The following is a 26,718-nucleotide window of genomic DNA, read 5'->3' as shown; positions in this document are numbered from 1 at the left end:
AACAACTATGGTTTCAGGAAGCCCTACCCTGGCAGGCCTGCTGGGTATGCTTCAGTTGAAGGAGGAGTTTAAAAGGGAATCTCTTCAGAATGGCAGGGTGGCAGGCATAGATAGACAGACCTGCAATCACTGCTACAGAGGGCTTATGCCAGGAAAGTAATTCCAAAGGGAGGGATTTATGCATGAAGCCAGGACTCCCCACTCATGGGCCATGTTGCAAGGGTTTGTGACATGACACATGCCAAGAAGGGACAGAGCAATACGAAGAGACCCAAGGGATGGTGTTACTGGACCTCAAATAGCAGATGCCTTCTTTATGGCACAAAAGAGGGTCCCTGGATCAGTACCTGGTGAAGTGGAAGGCCTGGGTTCCCCAACCTAGATGGAGATGTTGCCACAGTCTCTTACCAGTAGGTGTGGAGGCAGATCCCCGCTCACAGCTGGTGGAGAATGTGGGCATGACAGTCCAGTCCTGATGAAGGACAAAAAGAAGGACAGCAGAGAAAAATACAAACAAAAAACCCTACCAAAAGACAACATAGATGTGCAACAGCTGCTGAAATGGACTGTGGAGGGACAACGTCAACAGGCAACCAAACCACATCTGCAAAAGAGCCAGTTACTCCAACAGTTGGCTGCACAACACCAGCAGCAAGCAGCTCAACAGCCACAGGAGCAGTAGCAGCAATTCATTCAAGACTTGATCACACAACATCAAGAATAGCAAGAATACTTGGGTCAGCAGATGGCAACATTCCTACAACCTTCAGGAGCCACTGCTAATCAGAGGCCAGAGTCTATGGGAGGGTCCTGATGTCACAGATCCTGGTGAAGCTAACAAATATAGGCACAGAAGATAACCCCAAAGCCGCCTTTGTGACATTTGAACATGTGTTTATTGTGGTGAAGTGGCCGCCAGATCACTGGGCTATGCTTCTGGTCCTCATACCTGACCGGGCCAGCCCAAGGATCCCATGGATGCTTGAGACTACCATCTGATTGTGACTGTTCTTTTAGACTATTTTGATATCTCCCCAGAGATGCACTGCCAACACTTTCAGAGAGAAAAGTACCTACCAGGGGCCCACCACCAGGTCATGGCCCAGTGCCTGAAATATTATTGCTAGCATTGTCTAATCCCAGATGGGTGAACTGGGGTGCAAGTGGCAGAGGATAATGAGCTTAAGTAATTTATCCAGTTTTTTTCTGGTCGGGAGAAAAGAGTGGTTGTAGAGACACCAGCCAGATGGTTTGTCAGAGGCAGTAGGCCTCATTGAAAATTTTGTGGCAGCTGAACAAGCACCCTAACCCCCAAGCGTGGGAGCCCTGAGGATAGGCCATCACTGAATGTGAAAGATCAAATGCAGCGGAGGGAACAGGGTGCAGGAGACTGCTGGCTGGGCCGAGACCCAAATCCCTTCTGCAACAGAGACTTGAACACTGAACAAGAATGACTGAGTTCACAGAGGCCTAGTGAGCCAGGGAGTATGGAAGCTAAGGTGACATCCCCAATGTAGTGGGGAAAGACAGCGGCCCTACAGGCAGGCAGTTATTTCAAGTGTGAGCAGCATAGTCATTTTCAACACTACTACCCCTTCATGGATTGTAACTAGGGGCAAGCCTGGACAGCTGCCCCTCAGAGCGTGAAAGAAAGGGCCATCCAAGATGGTAGCCCAGTGAAGGTCTATGGGTCTGAAGTGAAAAGAAAGAGACCCAGATTTATCACATAAACCTTCTGAAGGCATGGCAAGGCTGCCAGAGCTTATTCATAACACCTTTCCCCCCATCTAGAGCTGGGTCTACAGATTATTTTACTGCAGGTCTCAGATACAATTCCCTTGGGGGAAGGGCTCTGGCCCAATGGGTTCAGATAGGTGGTCTGATATTTCTTTTCTGTGTTCTTGTCACAAACTGGACAAACATTGCTGATTTGTCACCAAATTTGGGGGGAGGGATAGCTCAGTGGTTTGAGCATTAGCTTGCTAAACCCAGGGTTGTGAGTTCAATCCCTGAGGGGGCCATTTGGGGCAAAAATTGGGGATTGGTCCTGCTTTGAGCAGGGGGTTGGACTAGATGATCTCCTGAGGTCCCTTCCAACCCTGATATTCTATGATTCTATGATTCTAAATCACCATGGAGCCCAGCTGGAAGATCCACCAGAACCACTGACCCCCTGCCCAGGAAGATGTGGGATGCTGTATGTCAGGAGCTGCCAGTGATGTTGCACCTCTGGATGATAGAAGAATCTCACAGCAGGTGGCAAAGCCCCATTGTGTTGGTGCTCAAGGCAGATGGGACAACTCTATTTTGTATCAACTTCAGAAAAGTGAACATGATGTCCACATTTGATGCATAACCCATGCATCGAGTCGAGAAGTTGTTGGAGCAAGTGAGGGATAAAAAGTATATCTTGATGTTGGATTTGATCAAGAGCTACTGGCAGATCCGCCCCAACAAAGGGATCTCAAGAGAAAATGGCCTTCACAAGTCCTTTTGGCCAGACTGAACCATTTTAAGACCTTTTTCTTTGGCCTTCATGAGGCAGTGACCACTTTCCAATGTCTGATGGACATAATCCTGTGACCACATGGCTGGCATGTGGCAGCCGACATAGATAATATAATCACTACAGTTACGAATAGGAGAAACACCTCGAGTGAATATGGATGGCCCTACAAGCCCTTGAGAAAGATGGCCTCATGGCAAATCCAGCCAAGAGTCGGTTGGGGTTTCATGAAGTAATGTATCTGGTATACTCCGTTTGAAGCTTTCGTGGGCTAAAACCCACTTCATTGGATGCATGCAATGGAAAATACAGTAGGAAGATATAAATATATATACACACACACACAGAGAGAGAACATGGAACAATGGGTGTTATCATATACACTATAATGAGAGTGATCAGTTAAGGTGAGCTATTAGCAGCAGGAGAGTGATAATCAAGATGGACCATTTCCAGCAGTTGACAAGAATGTGTGAGGAACAGTGTGTGTGTATGCGGGGGGGAGGGGGGATAAACATGGGGAAATAGTTACACAAAGTAAAACTATTTCCCCATGTTCATTTTTCCCCCCTACTGTTCCTCACATGTTCTTGTCAACTGCTGAAATGGCCCATCTTGATTATCAATACAAAAAGTTTTTTTTTTCTCTCCTGCTGGTAATAGTTCACCTTAACTGATCACTCTCGTTATAGTGTATATGATAACATCCATTGTTTCATGTTCTCTATCTATCTATCTATCTTCCTGCTGTATTTTCCACTGCATGCATCCGATGAAGTGGGTTTTAGCCTACAAAAGCTTATGCTTAAATAAATTTGTTAGTCTCTAAGGTGCCACAAGTACTCCTGTTCTTTTTGCAGATACAGACTATCATGGCTGCTACTCTGAAATCCGTTAGAAGGGACAAGCTTAGACCTCTGATTGGGAAGGTCCAAGGCCTTTATCAATTACCCTATTCTAATAACAAAGAAACAGGTTAGAGGATTTTGGATTCTGGCTGGCTTCTATAAATGACTCATACACAGCTTTATCATATTAGTGGCTCCTCTCATTGACTTAGTGAAGAACTCCAGCCTCAAGAGGGTTGCCTGGTCCAAAGCCTTTAGGACCTTGAAAGATGTTTTAAGCAAAGAACCAGTCCTCTGCCACCCTGACTTCACATGATGGTTCATATCCCACACAGATGCTTCAAAACATGGAGTTAGTGGCAGTGGAGTCTTGAAATTTGGGAGAGGAAGAGGATCCAATCCTCTATATCAGCTAAAAACTATTTCTCAGAGAGAAGGCCTATTTCATTATACAAAAAGAGACCTTGAGGGTGAAGTGGGCCATAGAAGCATTGCGGTATTACCTACTGGGAAACCTCAATCCTCTTGATAACTGACCACACTCCCCGCCACTAGCTAAATTCCATGAAAGACACCAACCCCTGGATTATGAAATGGTATTTAGCCTTTCAATCCCACACCTTCTAGGTAGCCCATAGGCCAGGGAATAAACATCAGAATGCAGATTTCTTTTCTTGGGGTGGGGGAATGCAAGCCTTGGACTTGGAAACTCCAGCACTAAACTTAAGGGGAGAGGTCAATGGGGTAGATAGACCCCACAGTGGAGAGAGAAGGGGATAGGAACAACTGTGGACCCAGACAAACCCACCCTGGCAGGCCTGCTGGGTATGCTCTAGTTGGAGGAGGGGCCCAAAAGGGAGTCTGTTCAGCACAGCAAGGTGGCAGGCAGAGAGAAACAGACCTGCACTAGCTGCTGTGGAGGGGTTACACCAGGACAGTATCCCCAGAAGCAGGACTGCAGCATGAAGCCAGGAGGGACAGAGAAGTAGGAAGAGACCCAGAGAAGTGTGTTAGCTGACTGCAGGTACTAGATGCCTTCCTTACAGTGCCCAAGACGGCCCCTTGGTCAGAATCTGGTGGAGTGGGAGGGCCCGTGTTCCCCTACTACTAAGCATGACTGCTGCCACAGACTCTTACCACTAATAGAGAGCCTATCCCAACTCAAATTGCACAAAACTTCCACTTCAAGAAAAAAAATGCATAATAGTTTTCACATTTTTTTCCTTGCAAATGGGGCAATTTTTAAAAGTTATCTTATCATTTGAATAAAAATAGGCTTTTAGGCATAGCAGAACATTGAAATGCTTAACTACCATTTAAATATACAATACTTTCATTCACAAAAGTTAGCTGTCATATTAAATGTAATTGGTAGCATATTGCTTTACAATTTTAAAAGTCCACTTCTGTATCGAATTAGAGATGACATTTTAAAGAATATTTCTGATGTAAATGTATGTCTGAAAGATTTATATGAAAAAGCTGTCAGAAATCAATTAAGCTGGTCAAAGATTTTCTTAGATATTAAAAGTTTAGCACAATAACTTCCACAAGTCTCAAGGAAAAAAAACCTGTTTCTTTCCAGGTTGATTTCTTTTATATTTCATAAAGAAAAATGTTGCTTTTGAAAAGGTCTGATAGTCATGACTACTGGGAAAAAAGTATGCTGTGTAAAATGAAATACTGCAGACCCAGTCTCATGAACATCTGCACCCATTCCCAGTAACTGGTTGATTTTATCACATTATGTCTTTTCAACTCATTATTACAAGAATTCTCATGGAAATGGGTTTTTGATTGTATGAATATCTGAAGACTGGCCGTTGTTTCTATAAAAATCATATGCACACAAGAGCAAGGTTATTAATGTTGTAAGCAAAGTTTAAATACATTGATAATACTTGACGCAGGTTCAAGCCCTGGCTCTTTCACAGATTTCTTGTGTGACCTTGGGCAAGTTACTTATACTTCCTGTGCCTCGGTTCCACATCTGCAAAAGGGGGGGTGGGGAGATACTTCCTATCTCCCACCCTCTGTCTTTTTCTGTCTGTTTAGACTGCAAGCTCTTAACAGCAGGGACTATCTCCTACTATGCGTTTGTCCAGTACCTTGCACAATGGGGCCCCATCTGGGTTGTGGCCTGTAGGTGCTACTGTCATTGAAATAATGACAACAATAATTATAATAAGGAATGTAAACAGTATGGTTTAGACTATAATTGATTCTTGTGGTTTCCTCCTACTTTCATGATTGCCAGTCTTGGAAATTCACATTTTTAAGTCAATTGAATTTAATGTGGCCAATGATATTACTGTCTCTAGACCAGATTTTCTACACTTGAATTTTTTTCTATAAATCCACCTACCTTTCTTATTTTGGTCGATATCCATAACCCTATATTAATTGCTGTTTCATCATGTTTTCTCAGAAATCTTAATTGTTTCAAATATATAAACATTTTGTATTACCAGACAAAGTTACATAATTGGGGGTATAGGGTACATGTCAGAAAAGTAAATATTCAACATAATATACTGAAATTAGTTCTGCCACAGCCATAAATGCCAATGGGAATTGTACACATAATGCTTTACACATTACACTGAAATGGTCATCAAAAGCAGCATTTGTGATGACTAAACATCTCAGAAGATAGGTAATTGGACATGGAACTTTTTCCCAGTAGTCTGGAAGGCTATACCCTCCAATATTAATTCAGTGGCCTGTTTGAAATGAGTTCAACAGTCTCATTCAAATTCTAAGTAAACAATATTACAAAGACCAGCCACACAAAGTGGCACTCTTGTGGCAGTCTGAACATAAGAGCTGGATGAATTTGCACAACCAATTTATTTAGCAAACATAGTTTTTCTTTGTGAGCATGAATAAGCCATGAACAGACACTTCATTTTTATGAATTTGTTCATTTTTCACAATTGTTTGACAATTAATGTAAGTGAAAATATTTCAGCTTATGGGTTGCTCTTCACAATTGCTTCAAGTATCCGCTGTTTGTAATTCATGTTGGGTGTTTGATTTCCTCAATCAGGTGACTGTCTCCTGATTTAGGATCCGATGAAGTGAGCTGTAGCTCATGAAAGCTTATGCTCTAATAAATTTGTTAGTCTCTAAGGTGCCACAAGCACTCCTTTTCTTTTTGTGAATACAGACTAACACAGCTGCTACTCTGAAACCTCTGATTTAGGATGTTTGTCAAACTACACAATAAGTACTCAGGTAAATTCATCTTTAGTTGAGCATTTATAACCCTTTCTCTTTCCACATTCTTCCAAACAAAGAGTTTTTGTGGAAGTGAATAAAAGGGGTCATGAATATATTGAAGTGAAAGGTTTCAGTGCCCCCCACCCCCAATGTTCACTAAACTTTTGTTCAGTATAGAGACAATAGAGTGAGAACCCAATTGAGCGAGAACCCAATTGAGCAAAACACTTAGGCTTGCTTAACAAGACTGCTCCTATGCTTAAAACCAAGAATGTCCATAAGTACTGTGCTAGATTAGGTCCTAAAGCAAGGAGAGTGAATATCCCTCATGCCCATGAAAGTGTTTCCGACAAAGTAATGTTGACACAGATTATTGGGCTATTGTGGCGAAGCATTCGTTGCTACTATAGAGGTGCTACTTCTTCTGTGGATTAAACATTTTGGCATCCAGTTTTGTCATTTCTACAACTTCAAAGGAACTCATTTTTCACTTTAAAAAGTACAACTTTTGTCAATATTTTCAGCATAATTTGTTTTTACTGTTAGAGAGACTGTTTTTGAGTGACTGTCTTTGACATTGCGTGAATATTGCATTAATTATTTTTTCTCTTTTTCTTTCCCACTCTTGCTTTTTTCTTTTAATTTTTACTTTATTTCACATACTTTACAACCTTTCCACTTTTTTCTCTAATTTACTTTTTTCTTACATTCCTCATTTTCTATAACAATCTTCATCAATGCAGATAGATGCTGCGAAGCCACTAAAGGTGAAAATGGAAGCCAATCATGGCAGCAAAATGCTGCTAGTTTTTCTTTCATTGTAGCCATAAATCTGTTGTCCATGTTTTGATATTACTAATAAGACAAGCAGCATGTTCTCTTCGTTTCCCTAGGAATGTTATTTTTAAGGGTGAAATAAATAAAGACCTGGATAAAAATTAGACTTTCTGGAAATCTTCTAAAGTATACATTTTTAATTAATATCATAATGGAAGTAACTGATCAATCTATGCATAAAAAATTCTCATAGGTGGCTTTTTTATCAACACAGAAACCATATGTCTCATTACAAACACAAACTGACAATGATTGGCTGTTCTTCTGTGTTTATGATTTTATTCATTTTTTCTCAGTTATAGTTTGTTTACCTAAGAAACATGTGCATAGACTTTTATATGTCATTGTTCGTGCAGTGGGTTCTCATGTTTGTCATGTGTGTCTTTCATGAGAGTATTTTGATCCCATATATGTCCCTCTGCATGTATTTCCTTTTAAAAAGCATTTATATAATATTTGTTCTATCAAATATTCTGCTTCATTAGCTACTTTTGCAGTATTTAATACTAAACTGTATGCATATTAGAATATTTTATGCTTTAACAATATAGGATGGTTTTAAAGTATTCATCCCTATCTCAGTTAAGCTTTGTAAATTTCCCTAGTTAGTCTATTTTACTTTCTTTTTTCCTCTCTACCGAAATGCCTCTATCCACATAATAGGTCCTTTACAGTTATATCCCAAGGTGATGACCACTTATGGCCCCTGTGCCTGCTTTTCGAAAAAGGAAAGCTGCCATTCCCAACCCTTATTTCCAAAGCATGTGTTGGTCATGAAAGACAAGTTCAGAGTTCTTTTTCTTGAACTGTAACAAAGAACAGTAAACATAGTTATGACTCATATGAACTGTTTATTGCACAGTTGGTATACTTAAAAAAGTAGGCCAGATTATGCAGTTAGATTCATGTCGGCAGACCTTTCTTTGTGCATAGAGATTCATTCATGGTGAGGATCCACATGGATGTAAAGGTTTACTCATATGGATCTGATCATGGTATTAGAGACTAAAGAGGTGGAACTCATAATCCTATTACATATTTCATAATCCTAGAAAGCAATGCGGTTCCAGAGTAAGGCAGAAACTAGAGCTTTGTGTTAAGAACTCTTTTCAAAAAGTAAAATTACTGCTGTGAAATTGTGCAATTCTTCAGGACGGTATGATCTTGTGAGAAAACATTGAGATATTGAACAAAATTATACAATATTTTGAAACCTTTTCCTTTGTTTTCATTCTGTGCTTTTTTTAAAAGGTTATAAATATACCTTATATTTGAAGAAAGATTTGCCCATATCAGCATATCTGCTAAAGAAAAACTGAGCATCTTCACCAATGTAAAGGAATGTTTTCACATATTTAAAAACTTGTAAATGACAATTTTTACCAGTTTCAAATAATTCCTGAAAGCTTTCACTTTAGAAGATAATTGGTAAATCCACTTGTAGTATATCATATCAGATATGGTCTTTTAGAAAAATGATCTTGCATGGCTGATCTCTCATCCAAGAGGGTATCCTTTTCCCAAAATGCATATGTGTAACTCCCAAGACTAACTTACATGCATTTATAGAAAGACATCCCTGTCTATAAACTGAAATATCTGGTACAACTAGGAATCTTAAGATCTGATCCAGAAACCACTTTGTGTGAAATCCTGGCCCCATTGAATTCAATGGCAAAAATCCTACTGATTTAGGTGGAGCCATGGTTTCATCCCTGGACTCCCCCCTACCCCCCACTATATTACATCCTTTTTATATCACTGTAATTCCATTAATTTGAATGGAGTTACACCAGCATAAAATTTGTGTGAAAGAGTGGAGAATCAGACTTCCTCGTCAATATACCTACTTATGGTAATTCAGCATTTTAGCAGCAATTCAGCAAGGGGCTTCAGAGTCCCCCTAACTTAAGTGAAACATGTGCTCAAGTGTTGTGCTGTGCTGGAGCCTGAAGCCATAAATGACTGTTTGATCTGGCACTGAAAAAGCAGTTTATTTTTCATAGAAACTATTATATTTATCTGGATTATAGGTGGAGTTGTAAGCACCGATTGTAGTTAAAGTTGCCTAACACACTCCAGTCTAAGAACCTGTTTTCAGTTGCTTATAACTGCCAAATTCTAACAGTGTGTTCTAAAATTTTTAATAATTTGTCTGGCTCAGGCTGATTTTTTGTTGGGGGAAAGTTTCAGGGTTTTCTTCAGCCATTTCTGAAAACAAGCTTTGGGGATAATATATTGTTTTTCCCATGCTAAAAAAAAAATGTACAAACTTTTTGTTGAGAAATTCTAGTGCCTTCTTGCTTTGGGGCAGATACTGGAAATTTGTAGACATATTGCCTTTGTATCAGGAATGTGTCTTTTGCTGTCCCCATGTAGAAATGCCCAAATGTGGCCTAGTTATAAACCTCTGAAACTCTCACTCCGTACACCTTCAGTAGAGATTTGTTGAGTTTGGCAGTTAAATTCTCAGAATCTGTTTCTGCTGTTCATACTTCAGCCCAAGGATACAGGGTCTGAATTGGAGTTTCCCTGCAAATACTATTTCCTGCTGCCAGTGGCCTCTTTGGTCCTGGGGACAGAACCAAGAAGAGCAGGAAGACTTTCTCTGTTGTGCTTTCAGTGCTCCCCCTGCGTAGGAGGAAGCAAAGTGTCTAGAAGGCAGAGAGCAAAAGTTGCATGAGCAGTGTCAGAGGAAGTAGCCTGGGACAAGGAGAATGGGGCTGCGAGCTGGTGGGGAGGAGGGCATTGGGACTGAAAACAAGGAGAGGAGGGGGGACTGGGACTGGCTGGACATGGAGAATGGAACTGGGAGTCAGAGGAAAACAGGAACACCAGGGTGCTGGAAGACCTAATGGGATGTGAGTGGACACTAAGATTGATAAGGATCCTGGGTGAGCAGGATACTAGGACTTATTGGGCAAGGTGCCTAGAGAGTTCTTGGCTGAGGAGCCCCATTGAGGGAGACTGGGCCTGGGAACTGCATTTGTGGGAAGACTGTGACTCAGAAGGGGAGCCTGGAATTGCCTAAAGAAGATGATTGGGACTGGGAAAGGGAAATGGCATGGAGGAGACTCAGATGAAGAGCTAAGGGTGGGAGAGACAGGACAGAGACAGGCGGGGGGGTGGGGGGAGGCACCAGGCAGAAAGGATCAGGTTTGGTGGGGAGAAAGGGTAGAGAGATCTGTGACCACTAGAGCATGCTTATCCCAGATGAAGCCCGAGATGCCCAAGTTTCAACTTTCCTCTTCTGTCTGCAAAACAGTTGTAAAACACACTGGCAAAAAGTGTCCTCTTTGTGACAGTCCACATAGACAATAGCAACCTGCCTTCATCTGTCTGTATCTCTGTTCCCCATACGTAATATGGAAATAATACTACACAGGCATGTTTAGGAAAATAAATTACTAATCTTTGTGAAGCACTCAGATATTATATTAATGAGCACCATAGAATAGCCCATGAGGAAAATAATTCTGTCTTCAGAGCAGGATTTAAATAGTGTGCATTAAATAAGTCCTGGGGCCACATATTGAACTAGGAAGAGAAAATAAAATTTTGAATAGCTGCTTATTTAGTGAGCACCAGCCATTCTCTGCCCTGAATGAGGGAAGGGTCCTGTGCAAAAAATAGTATGTGATCATATCATTAAAAACTATCATAGTGCATGCACACAAGGACAGGCGTAGGCAACCTTAATTTTGCAGTTCCTGATGTTTGAGTGCTTGATTTACAACCTTAACATTTTTTAATGTGTGTAATGTATCATACATTTCCTTTGTTCTTCCCTCTTAAAAAACAAAACAAAAACCTATTAAGGACATATGTGCAAAAGCAAAATGTTTGTTTCTAAACAGTTTACCTTCTCCTTGCTCCCCATGTGAAGTACTCCTCTGTTATCACAACAAACAGTTCTGATATTGCAGACAGACATGTAGGATGGCAAATGAAAAATAATGAGCAGGCACACAGAATCTGATGAATTCGAACGTATTTAAAAGACCCACTGAAGCTTTATGGAAAACTTAGTAAAACCTTAATGGGAGTTAAATCTGTGTCTTAGGAGGCAACCTGGATTCCATTATCCCCAAGGGAGCATATTTATGTCATAGTTCCCATAGGGAGTGGAGACAATGAGAAAGCTTTATATCACTTGTACTTCTTCCCCTGATCCTGAGACTAGGGCTGGGTTTAGGGGCCTGAAATCAGGGCAACCGTTCCAGGTATCAACATTCCTGGGCACTAGATCATCACATTCGGTTACCAAATCTCCATTTTTGTTTCTTTGTGATAATGGAGTTTATTTAAAAATTTAAAAAACTAAATTGTTTTTTAAGCTTACTCCATTTGGGTGGTGGGTGGATACTGAAAATATTTTCTACCCTGGAAAATAAAGGGCCCTGGGATCAACTAGGTACTGGACCAATCATCAGGTTAAATTAGAGAAATCTCAGGGCTATTGGTAACTTACAGCTAGCCGCCTAGTACAGCTGGAGATTCATGGCGCATTAAAGGACACCTGACCCCACTCCTTTTCCCCGGTCATACCTTCTACAGCAGGGATGAATAACTATTTTTACAGCTGCTCTGTGTCACCAGAGTAGAGTCAAAGATCTCACCTAATGGGGTTACATTGTCTTTCAGCCAGTGCAAGTAAGAGGAGAATCAAGCCCAGTATAATCCCTTGGTCTATAACTCTGACTGTGTAGTTTCCTGGGATAATATAGAGATGTATGTATTGGTCTGTAATATAGTTTGGGAAGCCTATCCTTAAAACATTAGTAAAATAGGATTATTGTACAGTAAATTGTAATATCATACCTTCTCACAAGAAGGAGCAGGGAAGTAGAGAGAATGGAAGTGCTTACAGATGAAATAATAATTGCCAGATATATACGTATCAGCTTTCAGATTATAACTCAAACTAAAGTTAAGTGATATATAGATCTGCACAGATTTAATTTGATACATTGCTGTCATTAGAACTGAAATGTTAGGTAAGTAAATTTATTCTTACAATATAGTAATTCTAAAAAAGCTTTTATGATTGAAAATGTAACATTTTCCCAGTGTTGTCATGTACCTAGACATTGTTTCATTTAACATAATTTAAAGTCCTAAATTACACTGCTACTGAATTCGAGCCTGAAATCAAAATTAGTGATCCAGAGAACTTTAAAAAACAAAAACAAAAACAACCTCCACAATATTATGATGCAACTCAAAGCAACAATAGTTTTAGTATTCTTCATTCTAGATATGCTACAATTTAAAAAAAGTTTTTAAGTCTAGGACTGTATTCTTCCCCAAAAAGGTTTCCTTTGTATCTTTTTTGCTTCCTGAATTTTGACAAGTTACAAACATGTACAAATAATTTATCAACCAAATGATTTACATAATATGAGTACAAGCCAGAGTACAATGGTTTTATTATAACAATAAAGATATTGGAATATAAAACATCGGCTAAAAAGAGAAATAAAAACAGCATAATACTACACATTAAAAGCTACCTGTATTTTATACATTAGCAATAAAATGTGTTTATCTGTATTTTGTGTGTTTACATTTTTGTATGTATGATGTACATACCCAAATTCTGTTTTGAGCTAAATATAAACAATCACCACAGTAAAGTCCCATTTCAAAGCTATAATGGATTTAGAGAGCTGACAACATTGAAGTAAAACCTAGGAAATGTAAACTTTTTATATTTAAAAAGCAGAATGACATTTACAACATTTAAACTAATCGAATAACATAATAAATATATAGTATGCAAATAACCAAATTCAACTGCATGATAATTTCCTGAGCCAAATTCAGAATCATGATCCTGTCACCCAATGTCCTCCTGATGTTGTTCATAATGTGTTGAAATACAACTGTAAATGTAAAACCAGCTAATGAGAGGGCTAATAAAATAGAACCTCAGAGTTATGAACACTTCAGAAATGGAGCTTCTTCATAACTGAAATGTTTGTAACTCTGAACAAAAATTATGGTTCTTTCAAAAGTTTACAACTGAACATCCACTTAATTTACAGCTTTGAAACTTTACTATGCAGAAGAAATATGCTGCTTTTAACCATCTTAATTTAAATTAAACAAGCACAGAATCAGTTTCCTTACCATATCACATCATTTTTAAAAACTTTTTTAGTAGTTTACATTTAACACAGTATTGTATGGTATTTGGGGGGTTTTTTTGGTCTCTACTGCTGCCTTCTACACACTTCTTGTTCCAAATGAGGTGTGTGATTGACCAGTCAGTTCATAATTCTGGTGTTTCTAACTCTGAGGTTCTACTAGATAATCTTCTTAAATAAACAAGAATGAGAGGGCAAAAGAGCATCTTATACTGTAATGATTTATGTGATATGGGCTCCAATCTCCTGCACAGAAACCACACAGGTGGAGCTGACTATATGCTATTTTTTTAACTTCTTCAATCATCTGGGTTGTTGCGGGACAGTTTGGCCTTTGGAAGTAGTTAGAACAGCCTCAATACTGCTATGTCTTGTGGACATCTACAATGACCTCCTAGGGACCACTATGGTTTCTGTAGAACATCTCAGTACCCTGTGCTCATGCCAGGAGCACTCCTACCCCATTCGCCGAAGCTGTGGGGGAATCTCCAGCTTGTCTACATAGATTTCTATTGGGGGAGGCAAGGGTAGGAATTGTTTTTTTCCATAAAATAAAGAGTAAAATTACTTTCTTAAATTAAGTGTAATTATGTTAATCTGTAGGAGATGAGCATGGCATTATTGTTCTGACTGAATCTGAATTGAGAGGATACAAGTTTAACAGACAATAGTACATATACCTGTGATACCATCCTATGTATTTTATATAAATTAGCAAATGAATGATGTAAGTTATCACAGTCTCCTTTTGATGGGTGCCAATTTACTATTCATATGCTATATGTACTAGTTGAAAGTTCAGGCATTTTAAGGTTTGAGAAATTAACACATAAATTGCATGATTATTTTAGGACTCTACTTGGTAAACATCAGCAGATTATAAACTAGTATCTATCCTATAGTGTATTTCTAAAAGCAATTTATATAATTAAATAAAAGTGTGTAGGCAAGGAGCAGTTTTTAAGGCCCAAATCCTGCAAACACTTATGCATGTCCTTAACTTTAAGCATCTGAGTTGTCTCATTGAAGTCGATGGGACTTCTCATGTGTTTAAATTCAGCACATATATAAATGTTTGTAGGACTGGGGCCTTAGCAACTTTCCTACGGAATTAACAGTTTTTCCAGCACTGGGTTTGAAAATTGGTGTTAGTTTACACCCATTTTTATACACATTTATTTTATACAGTGTATATTTAGTACATAATTCTGAGCAACACTAAAATTGGCATTATTATGTGGCATTATGGGCACACTGTATTTTATGCTATTAAAATTAATAGTATAGCATATTTATTTTACAAATCCAATGTGCACATTTTCTGCATGGGAAAATAGTTATTTTTATTAAGCAAGTCATTTTTATCAGGATGCACGTTAACTGAAATGTAACACAAGCTTAGCAAACCTGATCAGTTGGATATTTTCAGTACTGTTTCATTGAAAATGTTATACACTATGTGTTCACTCTGCTAGTGTGAAAAATACTTTAACTGCTACACTCTCTGTGAATTTCTATTTTCTAAAACCACTCTAAATACAAACAGTTTCTGGGTTTTTAATAATTAATTTGTGAAACATTAACTTATAATTTTTCCCCTTCCCTTTCTTGTTTCACTGACATTCTGCTCCATTGGCTTTTCCTGCCACCTCAACTTTTTCCCTGAAGAATGTGTACATAGCGTACATGTAATGTCCCTCAGCATCATTACAAACATAATGTCCAGAAATGTATGTAACCTTATGCATGTCTTCCATTTGTTGTTCAATGTCCATTTTATTTTATGTACCCTTTCTGTCTCCATTTTTGTAATAAAGAAAATTGAATGAAAGCATCTTTATCTGTATTTTCTTTATTACTGGTGAAACCTCTTGTCCTTGTCCTGTATTTCCTTTATATCATATTTGGCTGACTAGAATTCTGAACTTCATGGACAACATTTTTGTTTCAACAGTTAACACCAATATTTTATCACTAAAATGCATATATACCATTTCCCCCATTCTTATTTTGGCTTATGTTAGGTGGCTGCTATACTACTCTTCTAGAAGAGCAATTATGTAGCTACTGCTGGTCTCTTCCTGGAGATGGTTTTAGTAGCCCTTAGGGCTTGTCCACACACACACACACACACACACACACAAGTTGTACCTCTTTAACTATACAGTATAAAAATGCTTTATACAGTATAGCTTATTGACATATGAAAAGGGGAACAAGCTAAATAAATAGAAGGCACATTGACAGCGGTATAACTGCATTCACGTTAAGGCTTCTACTGACATAGTTATTTGTGTGAAAAGAAAATCACACTCTGTAGCCAAAATAGTTATACTGTACAAAAACTGTATAGCTTAGGTTTTACAGTAATTGTGCAATAGTATTTAGAATTTAAATTGTTCTGATGAGCTCATAACTACTGTATTTGTATTTGCCCCAACTTTAGTGAACAGGCAGAAAATCCCACTGAACCCTTAAATGCTTTATCAGTCCAAATATACTGACCAATTAACATAGGTCCTATTTCCCTTTCAGGCCATCTGACTGTATTCTCTCTGAATAATACTATCAGCTGGCACAAGGTTACTAATCAAAACTGTGTGGAGTGCACACACCATGATTTGGGTTCAACAGCAAGATAAAGGCATTGTCCTTTTTCTTCACTTCATAGTAATACAACACTTATATAAAGCCATACCTTTTCAAAGCCCTCCACACACATTCGCTGATCCTTACAACACTTCCATGAGATAAGTAGGTAAATGATATTGTTCCCAATTTAAAATTAGGAAACCAAGCACAGAAGTTAAGTCACTTACCCAGGGCTATATAATGAGTCAGTGGTAGAGCTCATGACACAAAACCTACCCTAGTAAGATACAGTATGGAGGAATTCTGGGCTGGTTCTACGCTATCCCCTCTTAGCTTTCCAGTGGAGGAAGCATGTAGGAAGGAGAAGAGGGCATTCCTAGAACCGTGTGTGTTCTAAAGATCCCCAGCTGAAGAATGGCCCTTGTTGCAGCTGGGTATAACTAAGGGCAGCCTCCAGTGGTCATGAGATCATATAGCTGGCTTAGAGCCAGCTTTGCCCTTTCTTGTGCTGAGTGCAGTACTGCTGCAGCTGAGAATCCAGGCCTAAAACTCAAGTCTTTGTGTTAGTGATTGAATTCATGTTCATCCTCATCCAGCATGTAAGGATTTGCATTGAAGCGACATCAATATTAAATGCCAAATCCTCCAAGCCCTGCATAACTGAAACGGCCATTGAAGTCAAGGGGACATGAATACATACAGGGCTCGAAGATGCTGTTTCTGTGTTAGCATTTAACACTGATAATCTGTCCCTATTTCTTTAAGACCCTAGTACCCTCCTTCAATTCAATTTTCTGTCATCCATTTTTTCCCTGTTTTTTCATGAAATCAATTGGGACAAGCCAGAAATCTTTATTCTTAATAAATGTTGCTATGGTACCATGCCCATATGTAAATTAACCCCTGAAATAAAAACTGCAAAGATCACAAATTTGGAAGTATGTTTAATGACCAATTTCAATTCCACCTTGTATTTCAAAAGCTGTCTAGGTTATGGGTGTCACTTCCTAATGGTAAAGAGAGTAAAAATTGTGGCGAAACTTATTAATACCTTAGCTCAGCTACACTCTCAGAATACTTCTACCCCTTTATTTTGCATTATCTTTAGATGGGTCACTATTGTGTCATTGCTACTTAAGCAAATGTATGCTTGAAGTCAATGGGGAGGCCTGTTTAAAGACTGATGGTATGATATTGCCCATCAGATTATCTCCTCTCTCCTCAGTAAATTCATGTGCACTCAGATAGATGCACTTGTCAGAAAATGTTGTTTTCCCAGGATAGATGAGGTGTGAATTTTACCCAATATACAGGAGTTTTTTAATCTGTTTTCCCCCCCTAAAATAGGGAATGTTCTGAGGAAGAATATAAATGATGAATTCCTCCTGTGTGTGTGTGTGTGTGTGTGTGTTTATTTTAAGGAGAAACACACAGCATTCCCTTTCACATTAATTAATGTTATGCATACGTGTCTGTCTCCCTAGCCCTAATAAATTTTTCAAGTTCTGTAATGATAGTGGAGATAGAGTTGAGTATCCAACTAGACCTTTTCAGCCATATTATATTCAACCAAATTTTTATTTCAAGAAGGCCAAGGAGCCACAATCTGCACTCTGAAAGATGCAGTGATCAGGCTTTTCCAGCTAGTGCATAGTCAGCTGGCATAAATTTGAAGCAACCTGCTCTGGGGCAGATAATCAGATAATTGGTTGTTGGGTTTTCAGTTTCTTCTCCTTTCCACATCACCTGGGCTGCCCCAGATGGCTCTGTGCAAAAGGACAGCCATTCTTTGCTAGGCAGAACTAGTCAATTGTCTATCTGGCTGTTTCTGGGGCACTCACAATCTAGCAGGGAAGCAGGTAGTTGAACAACCAAGGATATGTCTACACTACAACAAAAGCCCAGGGTTAGAAGAACACAAGTTAGCAAATCCTGGGTTTGTTAACCTGAAGCTTGAGTGTCTACACTCACTTGTAACCCCAGTCCTATTGGACTTGTGTTCTGGGAGTCTGTCAAAAGTATCCCACAATTGCATTGTCCAAATTCTAAGTCCTCTGGAAGGTCAAGTTTGGTGGACAGTCAAGTTTTCCTACACTGCATTACAAACAAAGGGCATCTACACTGCATTATGCAGGCCAAAATTTAACCACCCATATCCCAGACTGCCTAGTGCTATTCCAGTATGTGGCCATTGTAGCTCTTTGTTTGTGGTGCAGTGTGGGAAACTTTGACTGTCCAGAGGACAAATAAATTCAGTCTGTGCGATACTTTTGGTGGACTCCCAGAGCACAAATCCAGCAGCACTGCATCTACATTGCAAAGCAATAGGGCTTGACCTGGTTCAGATTCGGACCCTCCAACACAGTGATGTCTTGGGACTGAACCCTGATTTAGCGCAATTTATGTGTAGCCAGAAGAGGGCTAAGCCTGAGTTTGAACCCTGGGCTTACATTGTGGTGTAGATATACCCTTACTTCTTCCTCCTCTGTGACACAGCAGGTATCCACCGGGGACCTGCTGAGCAGCTGCAGAAAGGAAGGACCCAGAGCTTCATGAAGTACTCCCAGGTCAGAGCAGAAGTGCTCCTGGAACTCCTGGTGCCAGGGATAATTCAAAGCCTTCTTTTTAAATATCAAAAGCCATGGCTCCAGGAACGCATTTCGATTAACAATAAAATATATATTTTCTTGTTAGCACTTTCATTCTCAAGAGCTATCATTTGTACATCCCTGAACTGGACTCTGAAGTCTCTGTACACCATTGTGGCTATTTCATTTACATCCACTTTTAGATCCTTTTACATTGCCAGAATGGTATAAAAGGGCTTTAGTGTAAAAGAGTATTAAGTGATAATAACTCATTTGTCTAGAAGGGTCATTAAGGGACAATCCTTGCCTAAAAAGTAGAGGACAAATGCATTTGGAAAGACTGCTTTTCTACAAGAGGTAATTACGGTATATAAAATTCAAAGGAAGGCTTCTCTTGGATTTACAAGAAAAGCATAACATTCTTGATAAGCATCATTTCTGATGCTCACAGCTCAGAAACTGTATCAGTTCTAAAATGGACACTCTCAACTATGAAACTGAAAATATCAACCCTTCCTCCACCCACATTTTCTGTTATTTACAGCACATACTTCCATATCTGATCCTTTTGTCATTGAAGTCATACAACTGACTTCAGTGTTAGCTGACTTATGGCCACAACGAGCAATGAGCTAATTTATTACTGAGTTTATCTAAGATGGTAGGCATTTGACTTGCTGTCATTTAATGACAAGGAAAGAGTTTGGGTTAACATTCACAATATATCTACAGCAGGCAGAGTTATATGGTGCTCGTATTTCACAAAGACCATCAGAATCAGAGTGTTGCTGAACATATCAAGCAACACAAGGCATAACTGGTTATTGTGAAAGGGTGTACTAGGCTCAGAGGCCCCCTGCTGGAGGCCTCATGCTCCTACCACACTCCACCCCAGGTAAGAGCAATAGTGGTAGGACCTCCAGACTGCCTAGAGAGGCTATGAGAAAGCGGCTAATCAGAGAAGAGGCAGCAGGGGGCAGCCAATCAGAGCCCAGAAGGCACACATAAAAGGAGCTGTTGGAAGAGTAGATTCATTTGTTGGCAGAGTTCAGGGGAGTAAGGAACGTGCTCCTGACTGGCTGAAGGGGTAAGCAGGATTGCTTTTCTCTTTCATTATAAGGTGTTCATGTAATTATTATTTTTTTAAATTTTCTCTCCCTAGTTCTATTTCCAAAACAATTACAACTGTGCAAGACCTCAGATGGTCTTGAATCTCAGCACTATGCTCAAATATTAGTTTTTTATAGTTTATTCGATGTGTATGTCCAAAAATAATGCAGCAATCATTAATGATTGATACATTGTACAAAATAGAGACAAATAGCAAAGAAGAAATAAAATAAAAAGACACAATATACTTTTGTCAAACTGAAGTCGTCATCAACATCTCAGGTGACAACTGCTACCAAAAAAAAGACAGCTAGGACAGGAATGTCTCCTGTGCTAGCCTATAATTGATCACTAGTGAGTAAGAGCTGTAGTAAAATGACAGATTTGCATGAACTCAGACAGGAAAATGATAAAAGACAAAAATACCATATCACCTGTGGATGAACACTTTTCACAAACTGATCACTCCATGTCTGACATATCCGTCCTCACCCTCAACAGAACCCTGCACAATGCTTTCAGAAGATGAATCTGGGAGCTTAAACTCAAAAATTTGCTCTACACTAAAAATCATGGTGTCAATAAAGACCCTGGTTTTAAGGCTTATCACAGCCATTTGTAACCCACTAACCCCCTTCTTTGTCCTATCACTACAGCAGTGTTAATGGGTGACTGCACCTTGACTGGGCCCTTAGAATATGTGTTGACTATTTACCCTAAACAATCTGTTCCACCTTATATTTAGCTGTGCCACTGAGTATGTGTCCCAAACTTGAAGAAAACATCGGGGTAAGCTAGAAAAGTTGTCCCTTCCACCAACAGAAGCTGATCCAATAAAGAGATTACCTCACCTATCTTCTCTCTAGATTTGCTCATGTAAGTTATACATACAAAAACTGACTGTGAAAGGAAAGAATAAATGGTGACAAATGTACAACTACTGGCCTTTCAGACTCCAAACTATTCATATTCATGAAGTATTGAATAAGATATAATCTCACTATCTGAGCCATTGAAATTAAACTCAGCCACATCATTATTTTCTTTTGATTTGCATGTCAAAATGTGACAGTATTGGCAAACTCATATATACATTTCCATCAAAAATAACACAGAATTTACCAGAAATTTTTTTTTACCAGAATTGACCAGAAAAAAGAAGTATTGATACTTTAATGTCCAACAGAAGAAACTGAACATTCAAAACCATTTTCTTATTTGACTGACTGGACCTGGACAAAAGTTATTTCCTTCTTGGCCCATCATTAGAATACTTTTGCACTTCTGTACACACTGTATACTTCTGTCTCTATCAGTATTGGACACAGAAGACACAGGAAAATCCAATTTATGATGGCAAGGAATGATAGTGAAGTGTAGCGACTCAGAAACTAGATAGCTAGATAGTAGTTGCTTTATCCTTTAATGGAAATATAAGGCATTTAATAATCTAGTCCCCAGTCCTACATAATTGAAGTTTTTTTATTGACTGCAACGAGGGCAGGAGCAGGTCCCTAGTGAGGAGGAATAAATGGAATATGTAATCTGAATTCTAATACGAAGGTAATAATTTATAAGAGTCTAATGTAAAAGATTGTTCTATAAGGCTTCCTCACTCTCCTGAACACTTTATCATACAGATAGTACCAACTGAATTCCATTGTACTACTCATTAATTATTCACCAACATGAGTAAGAGTTGTACTGTCTAGCCCTAAACCGCTAAATCCTAACACATGAATCTTATAAGGTCAGATACTATTTTCCAGTTTTACAGTCTAGAAAAGGATTATATTCAGCATTATCCTTATGTGTTTGAAATAATGCCATACTACATTCTAGCTATTTGAATACTTGTCAAAAGATACACCTTTTTTAAAATCAAAAGCAAGAGTTTTTTAATGAACTAAATAAGAAGCCATTAAATCAAAGCTAAGTCCCAGCCTTTATAGATGCAATAACAATATCTAGTGTGACTTTAGATACTGTTTTTAAGGATATTTGATGTGGGGATGCCAGCCATTTGGTATCATGGACAACCTCTATTGCAATGAGTACAAGAGGGCAGTGTGAAAGAGAGGACAAACAAAGTAATTGCTTCCACCTGCCACCTTCTTTGTTAGTAGTTTCAGAAAATCTCTCTACCACATAGTTATCAGTTCCTTCAGCTTTCTGACTCTTCAATTTTTTGGGGGGGGGCGGTATTTTGAAGAAATTAGTGGATTCTAGGTATAATACGATGGTCCTGACTCTCCACTGCCCTACATCTTGTGCAGTCATTTACACAGTTCAAAATGGGTGTAAAATGCTACATCGGAATGGCAGGCTTTTACACCATTGCACGTACATTGCACTGGTAAAAATAACTGCAAGGTTGAGGGCAATGGAGAATTAGCTCCAATATTTTTAAGCTGCAATTGAGGAAAAAATAATAAAAACACTTGTAAGTGCAAAGCTGGCTTTTCCTATGGGGGAGGGGGTCTCAAGTATCATTTGTGTATGTACAATTTTGCACATAAGTACCTGTATGTGTACTTTTGGTGCTCTATCACAGAAGGCATGATACACAGGTGATACATGGACATGCAAGCAATAGAATTTACACAAACAAAAGCTATTTGAATACACAAGTTTTGCATGTAAGAATGCTATCCCCTTGTGGACAAGCAATAGATTCTATGTTCTTGATGTAGAGGACAGTATATGAATTGTCCTTGTGCAGCTATGTGTGCATATTCAAGTGAAAGCAGCCTTCAGAATACCTGTAGTAACTATTTACATGGGTGGACATAATGCACAAGTTTTGGAATCAATAAATACTTAGTTGGAGTCCACAAAATTAAATATTTCCACTCATTTCTCCCCACTTAGGAGGAAGTTCTGAATAAATTGCCAAATTCTTCTGTTTCTCTCCCACCTACTTTACTTAAAACGTTTTATTCTGATGCTAAACAAAAGTATTACTAGATGTTGAAAATACAGTTCAGTATTGAAGAATTTCGAGATTGCCAAAACTTTCCGCCATTTATTTTAAGAACTTGCACCACTTTTATTATTAAAGTTTCGTGAATCATTGTCCTCTGATAAGTATTTATTTGAAGAAGTGGATGCACGCGGTGCTTTTTTGAAGTTGGCAGCTCCTTTCATTATCATGACGTTAATGTGTATCATTCTTTATGCCACATTCTGTGCAATTAAAAGCATATACTAAAAGCAGCATTGATTTGACAAATGACAATCAAAATGCATGGCAAATATAGATTTTTTTTTTTTCAGATCAGTGTTTTAAAAGGTATGGTTATGGTTCGGTTACTAAAGATGGGTATATAATAAACCTTTCAAGGAATATGCTCAGACTCAATTCACTCAAATTAACATAGAATTAATAGGATGTATATTAAGTGTTCAATATAGTAGGGAAGCCATGCACATAAAGAATGTAAAAATATATTACTATTGTAGCTCATCACAGAAGGCAACTAGAACTTTAAGTCAATGTGATACATTATGGAACATTTTGAAAAGTGTCCCGTTGACTTCTCTGGAAGCTGAGTTAGGCTAACGCTGAGTCCCATTGACTTCAATGGGAGCAGAGTTAAACCAGTGCTGGTCACTTTTGAAAAATCACATCCTTCAACAATAATTCAGAAACAGAAAGTAAAAAAATGCAGCAAAAACAGATGCACTTTTAGGAATAAACATTAAATTATTGTGAATGTCCATAGTAAGGAATGACAGGATAGGATAATGGGTCCATCAGTATTAGAAAAGCAATGATGGCAAACCTATGGCATCTCAACCATCAAGTCCAGCCTCAGACTTTGGTGGAGTTGGTAAACCAGGGAGATAAGTGTGCAGAAGCAAAATGAGGAAAATTGTTAACTAGCGGCAAGTATTCTAAAAATAAGTCTGCATGAAGGAATAAAGGGGGCAGAAAAGACACAGATATCAGGAAACCAAGGACAGAAGAGGGATCACATGGTTGCTGTAATAATAAGAAAAGGTGAGACAGAATGAATGGAAGAGAAATGGGGAGGCAGTCAGAAAAGCAGGAGTCAGAAGTGAGGGAAGGAAAGGGTCAAAGCAAAGAGAAACTAAGGAATGATAAGAAGGAAACAAAACAAGAAAGATTTACTATATGGAAAAAAATTTGAACTAATGAACGGGAATACTATCTATCTATCTATCTATCTATCTATCTATCTATCTATCTATCTATACACAAAATTCATAATTAACCTATGGAACTCATTGCTACATGATAATGCTGAATCCAAAATTTTCAAACTAAAGTTAGGTTCTTATATATGGAGCAGCTAGCAGCCACAGTTGAAACATTGGGCCCATGATCTTAATAGATTCACAAAAGTATTAGAGATTTATATGTGGGAAGTGAACCTACACAGGCTCTTTAGATTATAAAAAACAAATGTTGTACCTCAAGATATAAGCTGAACATTAACAGATGGGTCAGAAGAGGAAAATTCTGCAGGCGGGTTACAACATAATTATTGCCTACAGAGTTTCATTTTCCTTTCTCTGAGGCATCTGGTGCTGACAACTGTCAGAGTCAGGATACTTGGCTAGATGGAGGTTAGGTCTGAACCAGTATGCCACATCTTATGGGCCACATCATCGTCTTCTGCAGTAAATCATTTGGCAGAGACTTGAGAGGATGAACTTATTTTGAGGATTGTTTCATGCAGATTTCCCCTCATTGTTCCATTGAGGGGAGCAGGCTTGCCCGGTTCCTGTAGACTAGACTACAAGGCCTGCCTCCTAAGCTTGGTGGATCCTGCCGGAATCCAGAAATCATCAGAGGTTCTCCCAGCTTTGGCCTGTCACTTCTCCTTAAACTGACCAGGTCATTCAGCACCCGTGCCACTGAGCAGTCCCCAGACTCTTCTTGGGTTCCAGAATTGGTTGGGGGCTGTGAAGTCCAGCATGTGTTTGCATGGGTTGAGGGAGATCCATGTCTGGAAGGTTCCCTTGGGTCTCTCAGGAGCACAGTCCAAATCTATGTAACTAGTAGGGCTGATGTATTTCCAGAATTTCTATTGAAGACTGAGCTCACAATGAAGTGATGAGCACCTACACATTTTGATCTATTCCATCACAAAGGACAGTAGTTCAGAGAACTGCAGTGATGCATGCAGGGTTACCATTAGTGCTATACAAAATGGTGAAAAATTATGAAATATTTCATGAACTTTTTCACATTTTCATTTCAGGCAATTCGGCACCTACTTTTCAGAGATTCAGAAAGGCATGAGTGATTAGCCTCTCTATACCCAATCAAAGGAGGAGAGAGTAAGAAGCCTCCACTTCCTTTACACAGGCCAGTGCTGGGCTTCCCAAAATCACAGCCCCGCGAGGGTTAATGTTGCCTATCCAAAGGATGTTTGCACAAGGAAATATAATCATCACAATAAATAATATGCTGAATGAATTGTACCCATAATGAGTGCCTGCTCCTGAGACATAGAGCCTCCACTGATGCATTCTAAGAGCTTCATCCTGAATGCCTTTGTCATAAATATAAAGGGAAGGGTAAACACCTTTAAAATCCCTCCTGGCCAGAGGAAAAACCCTTTCACCTGTAAAGGGTTAAGAAGCTAGGATAACCTCGCTGGCACCTGACCACAATGACCAGTAAGGAGACAAGATACATTCAAAGCCGGGGGGGGGAGAAACAAAGGGTCTGGGTCTGTCTGGATGATGCTTTTGTCAGGGACAGAACAGGAATGGATTCTTAGAACTTAGTAAGTAATCTATCTAGATATGCGTTAGATTCTGTTTTTTAAATGGCTGAGAAAATAAGCTGTGCTGAATGGAATGTATATTCCTGTCTGTGTCTTTTTGTAACTTAAGGTTTTGCTTAGAGGGCTTCTCTATGTTTTGAATCTAATTACCCTGTAAGGTATTTACCATCCTGATTTTACAGAGGTGATTCTTTTTACTTTTTCTTTCTTCTTTTAAGAAACTGAACACTTTTTCATAGTTCTTAAGATCCAAGGGTTTGGGTCTGTGGTCACCTATGCAAATTGAAAAGGAGTACTTGTGGCATCTTAGAGACTAACACATTTATTTGAGCATAAGCTTTCGTGAGCTACAGCTCACTTCATCGGTTGCTCATGAAAGCTTATGCTCAAATAAATTTGTTAGTCTCTAAGGTGCCACAAGTACTCCTTTTCTTTTTGCGAATACAGACTAACATGGCTGCTACTCTGAAACCTGTCATTATGCAAATTGGTGAGGATTTTTATCAAACCTTCCCCAGGAAGAGGAGTGCAAGGTTTTGGTGAGGATTTTGGGGGGAAAGACATTTCCAAACGGGCTCTTTTATCGTTTTCATGCAGGTCCCACATCTGTACCCTAGAGTTCAGAGTGGGGAAGGAACCTTGACAGCCTTTCACATCCTAAATGCTCACTGACTTTACTGGGAGTTTTTCTTGCGTAAAAAATGGATTATCAAGCCCAAATAAAATATGGGTATAAGGAAATAGTGAAGAAGAAAAAAATGAGCATTTTTTCCTAGATTTTAAACCATGTTTTTTTTTTCTTATTTCCAGTACGTGGTTTCTTCCAGTCATTTATGTAGTAAAGGATATTTGGGATAACATGTTGTGCCAACACTCTTGTTTTTCGGTCTTGTTGATAAATAGTATGTAAATCTCGGAATGAATAGCCTGAACTGAAGTGAACTTGAAAAGTTACTGAACTAGGGCTTTGCTTCAAGAACCTAAAATGTAAAAAGTGGTTGTTTTCTCAGTGAGATAAAGCAGAAAAGCAAGCAAACAAATGAAAAGCAGCCCATATATGTGTCAGAGCAAAAGAACAAAAATAATAGAAAGAAAGGATTAATT

General features: G+C 38.9%; 1 protein-coding gene across 3 annotated transcripts in view; it reads left to right on the top strand.

Moving 5' to 3' along the window:
• Positions 1-26,718, top strand: part of NCAM2 (neural cell adhesion molecule 2) — a 530,111-nt gene that overhangs the window by 476,990 nt on the left and 26,403 nt on the right. Inside the window, exon 16 of one of the 3 annotated variants that reach the window (XM_038379548.2) lies at positions 7,320-15,371. The exons of the other annotated variants lie outside the window; for them this stretch is intronic. Coding sequence (XP_038235476.1) covers positions 7,320-7,426 — 107 coding nt within the window. The 3' untranslated portion in view covers positions 7,427-15,371. Of the gene's footprint in view, positions 1-7,319; positions 15,372-26,718 lie in introns of those variants that run through there. 3 annotated transcript variants of the gene reach the window in all.

Source organism: Dermochelys coriacea, chromosome 1, assembly GCF_009764565.3.
Source record: "Dermochelys coriacea isolate rDerCor1 chromosome 1, rDerCor1.pri.v4, whole genome shotgun sequence".
Taxonomy (NCBI): Eukaryota; Metazoa; Chordata; order Testudines; family Dermochelyidae; genus Dermochelys; species Dermochelys coriacea.
This window is presented reverse-complemented; position numbering and strand designations above follow the sequence as displayed.